The sequence below is a fragment of the Palaemon carinicauda genome, chromosome 1 (genome assembly GCF_036898095.1).
Source record: "Palaemon carinicauda isolate YSFRI2023 chromosome 1, ASM3689809v2, whole genome shotgun sequence".
NCBI classification, from domain to species: domain Eukaryota; kingdom Metazoa; phylum Arthropoda; class Malacostraca; order Decapoda; family Palaemonidae; genus Palaemon; species Palaemon carinicauda.
This window is the reverse complement of record NC_090725.1, coordinates 276,057,784-276,067,575: the sequence shown is the minus strand read 5'-3', so window position 1 is coordinate 276,067,575 and position 9,792 is coordinate 276,057,784. Positions and strand designations below refer to the sequence as shown.

At 43.9% G+C, this 9,792-nt stretch overlaps 1 protein-coding gene across 1 annotated transcript in view; it reads left to right on the top strand.

Annotated features, from left to right (window-relative positions):
• Nucleotides 1-2,033: 2,033 nt before the first annotated feature.
• The window catches only part of LOC137656705 (uncharacterized), a 110,316-nt gene continuing 102,557 nt past the window's right edge, over nt 2,034-9,792 (top strand). Inside the window, exon 1 of the mRNA XM_068390930.1 lies at nt 2,034-2,304. Coding sequence (XP_068247031.1) covers nt 2,152-2,304 — 153 coding nt within the window. The 5' untranslated portion in view covers nt 2,034-2,151. The remainder of the gene's footprint in view (nt 2,305-9,792) is intronic.

Below are 9,792 nucleotides of genomic sequence, written 5' to 3'. Positions count from 1 at the left end.
GACAGACCACTCTTCAACACGCGAGCGCGCGCGCGCACACACACACATATACACACACACACACACACACACACACACACACACACACACACATATATATATATATATATATATATATATATATATATATATATATATATATATATATATATATATATATATTTTTTTTTTTTTTTCTTGGTAAAGCTATGAAACTTCGCTTAGGACTGGCTCAGCACTTAAGAAGTGGACAGTGTGTTGAAACTTGCAATATGTTTTATTAAGGTGTTCCATTCTGAATACAAAAGAGACTCCGTTTTGTCATTCAACAACAATGCGCCACAATGTTGCCAGATCAGAAAGAAACCCAAGGCACGTCCAAAACGTTACCCAGATCATCCCAAGTAAAGTGCGTTTGAATAATTATTATCTAGTCGACGAGTTACAGAGACTATACCACACCACAGTAACTATTACTAATAAGCACAAAGATAAGAAAAAATATAGATGTCCGTTGTGAGATAGCGATGAGGGAGGCTTAGTGAAAGAAGAAGATTGTCTGAAGATAGAACTCTGTCGATGCATTCAAAATAATCAACAAAAGAGGTGATAAAGGTTATTCATCTATTTAATTATTCCTTTATGGGATCAGTTCTTCCAATATAGAAGATTAGTTTTATATTTGGGACTTTTTACCTTCAGTTTTCTTTTGCTATGGGGTTAAAAAAAAAAGATTTGTCTGGTAAATGATCTCCTTGTGCTTACTTTACTAACTTTAAGGACTGCTAATTCTGTTCCTATATAGCAGGGGAACCCTACTCACTACAGGACCTACAGTCATTCTATCATGCTCGTTCGAAAACATTCAACATTTCACACCGCTTATTGCTCGTTTATTGTTAAATCGTCATTGTAGAAGTACTCACATTAGTATTTGTTCCCGGAGGTTTGTAAACTGCTACAATGGATATATTTTTTGCGTAAAGTTTATTTCTATTCAAAGCTTACCATGTGATCTTATGTACCTTTTATATAGGAATCCTACTAATTTGGTCACGATTCAGTTGACCTTAATGAAACATTGTTTTACCTCTGAACATCATGCAATACCCACCGGTCTATCACTTCCTATATTTAAACTGAAAATGAGAAATCTTCAATTGTGTGACTTTCCTCCGTTTCTCTCTGAGGCTACAACTTGATATTGTCATTCTCTTCCAATGCTCTTTAATATCTTTTTTACAGGTCAGTACATCTCTCTCTTTTGGATCAGTTTCTTTTATGGTTTCATTTTCTCTCCCTTTCTTGATTCCATTGAGCGCGTTACATTCCCTAGTTATTTTTCTTTCATATTGTAGTAGCTCATGTACTACATTATCCATTTACGTTATTCAACATTAAAATGCTTAATTTCATCCTCAGCATTCAGTCATAAACATGCTAGAACAACATTAGTTCCTTCCATTCTTGTATCATTCAATTATTCTTCTCTTCAGAGAACTCTAAATCAATTAATCAATCTACTTCTCTTCTGTCATTTACTGTACAATTGCGCACGTTTGACTATCTACACATATCACTTCTTCATCAGGATTAATAAAGAGCACTATTAATCCTGCTCTTCATCAGTATTATTTTCTTGTGATTCATTTCGCTTGCTTATCCATCTTTGCTTATTTTTAACACAAAAGCTAGTTCGCATTTTTCCAATCGTCCTTTTGTAGGCCTTGTAATGCTTAGGGTTCATGTGTGTGATAGGATAAGGAAAACATCCCTTAACATGGAGTAAAATAATGTTAGCAGATCCGTAACAAATGTTTTTTAATACAAAATTACTCAAAATAAACCTGTTTAGATCAATGGCAACGAAGGGTACACGAATTAATGTCCCATAACCAAATTGAGTAAAATTCTCAAAGTTTCAATTATAATAGAATTTTTTTTTACAGCATGATCAGAGAGGATTTCGATTTTAAATGGTTTTTTGGATCATGTGTTTGACGGAGCTCTCACCTTTCATTACCCCACCCTAGAAACATCCGCCAGGTAAACGGTTTTGGCAACAATGACAGGTGTTACCTGTTGAGGCATTCAGCAGGGGAAGACGTTGTACCTGTGATTTCCGTCCAACACAAAACCATTTTGAATAGTGTATATGTGATTAAGAGCAAAATGCAGGGCTTGATGCATCTTGCACTGCTATATTTAGCTGCTACAATAGGCTGCATTGTTGGGCAGTTTGAGTATTTGGAACAAGATGACTTCGACTTCATCGATAAGAAGCTGATGAAAGTTACATCTGAAAATTGCCATATTAAACCAAAGGTTTGTACTTTATAATGATGTATTGATATGTTCCTTGTAGTCCAAATGAATTTCCCAATTGAATGTCCATTTATGCACTGAAATGAAACTTTGTAGGCGTTTGGTTGACCAAGACAGTTTTAATCTAGCATTGGTCTGCGTCTTAAGTAAGCTACTTAACACGATTAGTAATAAAAAGGAACCATTTTTATCATAATTTGTGGTGTGATGTATATTGGATTATTTTGCCTATGTTGGAGGAAACCACTTTTTTTCCTGTATTTACCCCTTTCACAACGAACCACATTCACCCCTTACAACTGAAAATCCTTATTTCAAAATTGGAATATAAAGCACGGGATATATCCTAACCTAAGATTCCTACCTATCTTAACCTAAGATTCCTTCCTATCCTAACCCAAGATTCCTCTCCTTCCTTAAGGGTTCAAGGGTGGTGGTTGCTGGACCCTCTCTGTAACCAACCTAGGTAGCTCATATCCCTGTATTGACTTACCGACTGGCTTTCTTTGTGGTTGTTTGCCAGATGTATCTCCTACTTTTACTCATCATAATTGTAAAGTATGGCTTTCAGACAATTACCACATCTAGACTCTTCAAAACATCGGTTTTATTTTACATCTCACAATTTTCCCCAAACTATTTTAACCAGCATATTTCAATGAATCGTTACTAGTAAATTCGTTTATCTCATAACCATCAATTGCTGAGTAATGATAATGGAGGTAATCATTCTAAGTTTGTATAATTGATGATTAACGCAGAAATACTAACCCACGGAGCTAAGGCGCTTAGCGAAACATGTCCCGCTTCTCAGACCATAAGAACAATGACATACCGTAATGTTTAGTCATGAACAAAGCAAGCATACATCAGAGCAAAAACCAATAGATAATTAGCTCTAGTACGGTAAGTAATAGGGTATTTGTGATACGGTGAACACTGTTATGAACATGTATAGAAAATGGGATGGAAAGTCACGTTTTCTAGACGTCCGGAAGTCCTGGCAAACAAAAGGTCCAGTATTTTGATAGTGTTTCATTACTATTTTTTAATTGTGGTTTGAATATGGGGACATTTTTTATTACGGTGACTGGTTTTTCAAGATATGGGGGCCTTTGTATATCAGCGGCCAGTTCCTCCCATGTGAATTAAAAGTGGACATCAACTAACTTAGGCTCCCCCCCCCTGAACCTAACCTACAAGCCGTTTCCTTACCTACTTACCTAACTGAGGGGACTAAGTTGGCCATAATCATACAGAAAGGTGGCCACTATCATACATACACCACTGATGATGATTGGCAGAAACAACATAGTTTCAAAAAGTTAATTTAAACGTCATACAATATGACTGGTACGCGTTATATTTTAAGGAGTTTCTGACATGATTCATGAGGACATCTAGCGTAAAACCACAGGTTTTCTGTTATGGTTGTCATTCCACCATAACTCAAAAATTATGGATTTCCGACAGAAATCATTATCAAAAACGTTCAAAACACCAATAATTACACCATATTCCTGTTTTTTTAAAGCCATAAACAATTTTGTTACAAAATAAAAAATAAACGAAACACCAATAAACCATAATTAACACATCTTATTTCTAAATTATGAATTACGGACCTGGTATCACTATGCTGATTGTACAAAAAATGTTGAGCGAGTGGAAAAGTCTTAGAAAGGTCACATGGAAAAAGATTGTAGTAATCAGTTTCAATGGTAAAGAAAATGGGAAATTGGTTTTCAAAGACACTGAATTAAGAATTTTTAATAGAATTGAGTATCTAGGTTGTAATAAGTCTAGTCTCACCTGTATGATGTGGAGACTTCTAATATAGTAAATCTGAATGGGTGGGGGGGGAGTGTGGTAATGAACTAGTTTCTTAACAAAAAGAATGGTGATATAACCAGGTATATATACAGTAACTGCAGAATAAGATTATGCTTTGTGAGAAAAGTGTCAAATCCAGCACTAGTGAAATCAAAACCTTGCATTGTCCTTGACTAAACTGAAAATGCCATGACCTAACTTACCCCCCCCCCCCCATTTACCCATTTACTGTAACTGGCCAAGGACGAAGTGTTCTTGCTCATCAAACATTGTAATATCTTTGAACTGTGCACAAGTACAGTATATCCATTCCTAAAAATCTGCTGACATATGTGACTTTAAAACCTTGTATGATTTATGGCACTTGTTTCATGGATAAATTAATAGTTTAGACCAGGGCTGGATTAGGAACTTCAAAATAACATTTATCTACAAAACAGTAGTTTGCTTTAAGCAAATATAAGGTAGTGAATAGATTTCATGACATTGCTTAATTCACCCTTTGATCTGATGCAACATACCTCCTACGAACTTCCTTCTTACACAAAATTCCGTTGGGCCTTCTGAGTTTCCCCAAAACATCATGCATCTGGTAGAACTTTGAATGCCCTACCCTGCGGATGAGTACATCCCCCCCAGGTCTGGTCGGACAAAGGTATCCTTCCCTATTACAACTCTGGTCGTTGCCTTGTGTACAGGTCAACTGTCTGCCCGTAGTGCGACCTCTTTCATTTGTGTTGCATAGTCCACGTTCCCTTCCTTCCGTTGTGTCTCTGTTCAGCGTGTTTTCTATTCAGCATGGATTCCGAGCATGTGAAACGTCTATGTCTTGAGTGTAAATGAAAAGTCGTGAAAACACCTGTCCGGAGTGTGTTGAGTGGCCTGACTGGCAGTGGATTCTTATGACAATGAAGAGTAAGAAGAAGGGAAAGAAAGACGCTTTCTGTCAAAGAATAGTTACTTCCATGAGGAGTCCTTCTGTTCCAGCTGTGTCTTCTGCCCCATTCAATGATCTCGCTTTTTCTCCTTCGCTGGGAGGGGGTCCCTTGTTGTCAGAGCCGTCGCCTTCCCAGGAGCCCTCCGTGGAGCAGAGCCTTCTTGCCGTGTGGGCTTATTTTGGGTTCATTGGGGCTCCCTTGGCCAACTCTATGTCCAAGATGGCAGCTGCCTCGTGTGCCATTTTGCTTGCAGCTTCCCACCCCTGGCCACTTCCCTTGCAGCCTCCTCCCACCTTGCTAGTTTCGAGACCATCTGGCTGCTTCAGCTCACTCTCTGAGCCACGTGCGAGTGCTGGCTGTCTCAGAAACCGCCTCGCTGGCCACGTGGTTGTGCATTCTGCCTTAGGAGGTGCTTCACTAGACCATGTGGGCAAACCAGCCTCCCTGGTACTGTTATGGTTGCTTCGAGAGGTCCTCTTGAGCTCCCTGTACTAGTGGCCGGGCTACTGATCTGGTACCCCTCTTCCCCTTTGGGTCTCCTCATAGGGACCCGCAGCCGTTCTGGTCTATACCTGCCCAGCTGTTAACGCTGTCGATGATTAGGAGGCCCCTTGCTAAGGCAGTCCCAGTTCGGAGGTCAAGGAGATCTTTCTTTCCCATGTTATGACAGGACAGATGATCAAGGTAGGAAGAGACGATGGTGGAGGTCATCTCCCACTCCAGGATGTATCGGGTCTGGACTAGCCGAAGTGATAGGAGCCGCCGTAGGTCCTTGTTGCGTCATGGAGACAGGAGTAGGTCACCGTCAAGTAGGAGTAATCGTCATTGCAGCAGGAGTCCTAGCTGCCTATGTGGCCATTCATTCCCATGAGGCTCATAAGAGCTCCCTTGCTCATGACCTTTGGGTCCCAGCGGTGTTTGGGAAGGCGGCTTCTCCCATCCCCGCTCACTCCGCTGCAGCGCTGCCCGATGCGTTGAACGATGCTCCTTGCCACGCCGCCTGTCCCAGTGGTTCCAGCAGGGAGCACTAGTCATCGACACCACTCCCTCACCATCATCAACGCCCTGCTTGAGTTAGCTCACACAAGTGCAGTAGGCTAGGTTCTTCACCGCCGTCAGGAAGTTTGCCTCCTCCACGATCAGAAAGATCGCCTCTTCGTTCAATAAGGAGGCTTGTTGACCATTCTTCGGATGGGGATTTGTTAAGGCCGGTGCAAGACCAAGGCTCCTGGGAGTAACCTTCCATCTTTAGCCAGGACATCACCTTGATGAGTAGTTGGGTAGGACTTGCCTTTCTTGCGCCTCCTCCGATCGTAGAAGGTTCCTCAGAGGTGGAGAGGATCCTGGGTACTCCTCTGGAAGGTAAGCCACCCCTCGCTTTCCACCAATCGAGACCGATGTCCCTGGCTGTCGCCAATGTGGTCAAACTGATTGCGAGGCCCAGAAACTCCGTCAGAGCTTATAGCTTCTTTAAGTTCCTCCCGCTGACGAAGGTGCTTCACAGGCTCGTTTAGGCTCTAGAGGGCGTCGCATCGGGGCATCTGCCAGCTGAGGACAACCTGGCGAAGTTGGTCCCTGGCTCCACGGAGGACAAGCTGTTAGGTGGGGGGCTGTCAATCTCCTTCCAGGAAGCGGCCCGATGGAGGCCGTATTTTCGTTCGGCCTCGCACGTGGCTTCATGGGTCGACATATGAACACGGCCTGTTTTGTCTTTTATCACGCGTCACATCAAGTCCGACGATGAGAGGGAGCAGTTCTAGGAGTTGGTGCTGTCAGGGGACAAGGCAGTCAACTTCCTTTCGCCACACGTCTTCACCCAGTGGGTGAACTGTTTGCTTCGTCGGAGGGACACACTCCTGGATTGGCTTCCAAAGAAGACCCCCGGACAGGGAGGCCCTCTTCCCGGAGGACCTAGCCGCTGACACCTTAGAGAAGTGGTGCAGGGCTAACCAAAACCTGGTTCTCCACAGGGCCACTGCCATAAAGCAGTCCAGCAGCTGCCCTAGAGACCTTTGCCCTAGACCTCCATATCTGCCTCAACCTGCTGCCACTTTTTCCCACTCTAAATCCTCTGCCAGCTGCAGGCCTTGCTACGGACGATTCTCTAGGAGGAGATAGGAAGAGAGGCCCCAGTTCCTTCAGGGAAAATCAAGGGGATACCCTTGGACAGTGCAAGTCCTGAGGGAAGGCTACCGTATCCCTTTCCGGGGTGCCCTTCCCCTCCTCATCAAAGGGCGGAACACTTCCCTTCAATTGGAGGATCAGCTATGGAAGAGGTCCCTGGAAGTGGAGGTGGAGATGCTGCTGAAGGGGGCCTTGCAGAGGATAGATGAGGCATCACCAAGATTCTTCAGTCGCCTCTTCCTGGTGGAGAAGGCCACGGGCGGCTGGAGCTTCTCTTTCTCAAGGAAAGCCTTGACGAAGCAAAGGGACGAGCTCTTTTGTTCTGCGAGGAACTGGGAGTCTTCTTCAATTAAAAGAAGTCGCAGGTGTCCCAGTCGACGCGATAGGCTCAACTTGGGGATGGAAATCTGTACAGTGGAGGCCAGGGCTTTTCTGGCGAAGGAGAAGCTCGACCACCTGAACGAAGTCTTCACACTGTTCCTGCAGGGCTCTGTGGAACCTTTGGTAGCCTTGCAGAGACTTGCAGTGGATCTGGTGTCTTTGGAGAAGCTGGTGCCACCTGTCAGCCCAAATCGTGGCATCCGTCATCAGGCTCAACCAGCAAGTTTCCCCCATCTCAGTCATCCAGAGAGTCACTCTTGTGGTAGATGGATCGGTCCAATGCGTAGAAGGGCATCTCGCTGCAAAGGGACGAGGTCTTTTATTCAGCGATGAACTGGGAGTCTTCTTTAATTACAAGAAGTCGCAGATGTCCCCGTCGGTGAGATGGGTGTACTTCGGGATGGAAATCTGCATAGTGGAGGCCAGGGCTTTTCTGGCGAAGGAGAAGCTCGACCGCCTGAACGAAGTCTTCACACCGTTCCTGCAGGGCTCTGTGGAACCTTTGGTAGCCTTGCAGAGACTTGCAGTGGATCTGGTGTCTTAGGAGAAGCTGGTGCCACTGGGCAGGCCAAATCAGGGCATCCGTCATCAGGCTCAACCAGCAAGTTTCCCCCATCCCAGTCATCCAGAGAGGCACAAATGTGGTGGTTGGATCGATCCAACGCGTTGAAGGGCATCTCGCTGCAGGATCCTCCTCTGGAGCTCCTCATTTTCACAGATGCATCCAAGGAAGGATGGGGGCTGCATCTGTTCAAGGAGACCTGGACTCCAGAAGAGAATGCTCTTCACATAGCTGGAACTTTGGGCAGTCCAGAGAGCTCTTCAGTCCTTGAAAGATCTGAGTGCAGGGAGGGCAGTAGCTCTCATGTGCGACAACGCCACAGTGGTGGTGTACGTCAAGAAGTAAGGGGGAATTCAAGTCTCGGATGTTGTGCAGTCTGACCAAAGAAACCCCGGGACGGGCAGCAGACAGAGGGACATCACTGACAGTGATGTTTATCTTACCTTTCTTACAAGCTCTCTCCAATTAACAAGCACTTGCCTGAACCTGATGCCTAACCTATTTGCTTGCTATTTAATTACCATGTACAAATTGGATACTGAGTTCTTCCTTGTGTGCATGTGAGAGTGCGCTTCTGCTCGCCCATGCTCTACTGTTCATACACACATCCCACATGGTCCTCATTCATCGGAACTTGAATATTCTCCTGTTGGTATAAGCTTACCAGTTAGCGCTCATTCATCTATTTAAGCACTCGTTAAGTGGAGAGTGCGCATTTAACTTGGTATAGATTCTCTATAGTTCCACGATTATTCTTCTGTTCTCGTACAGTCCTAGTGGACGAACATTCTTCAGATCATGGATCCTCATCTGTTCGCACATGTGCATACTCTTCTGTGGATGTACCTGTTTGTTCACAAGGGCTCTCCCTTTCACGCATGTTCTATAGTTTGGGTGAACTCTGCCTTTAGAAACTGCTTTCCTGTTTAGGTGTGATCAGCTGTTTGTGGGCTAGCATGCTCAGTTGTTAACACCTGCTCTTCAGTTAGAAAACGATCCATTCACACGTCCACTCCGGATAAGACCCGCTCATACACACACTCCCATCAAGATCTGCTCACCTGTTAAATTGCCCTTCCACTTATGAGGTGTGTGACTATGTGATTAACCCATTTCAGAAAACTCACCGTTCAGTGCACTATCTTCAGAGGAGGATTCCTTACATGCAACTTACTGAAGGAAGGCTACCATGAAATACTATTCATGAGATCGGTCTCCGGATAAGGAGCTCAGCTTTGAGAGAGACTCCCTTAAGACAACTATTCTCAAATGAATCTGAGGAAGGGTGAGGCACACACCTGAGAGACCTGTTTGACTGAGGTGTGTGGTCAGTGGAAGAAAGCATCTTCACATAAACATCCTGGAAATATAAGCAGCATGTCTAGCTCTGTAAGCATTCCAAGAATGTTTGAGGAGGTGCTTGGTAGTTTTGATGAGCGATAACACCTCTGTAGTAGCCTACATCAATAAGTGAGAGTGCAGGTTGACAAAACAGATGCACATCTGGCTGGTGTATCAATACCATAAAGCTTTCAACCAGTTACATTCCTGGAGAGAGGAATATATTATTTGACACTCAGTTGCCAGAGAAAGGTTATATGGTTGGTGAGTTCTCCACATCTTTTCTAGGAGGGAGACTTTTTGCCCCAT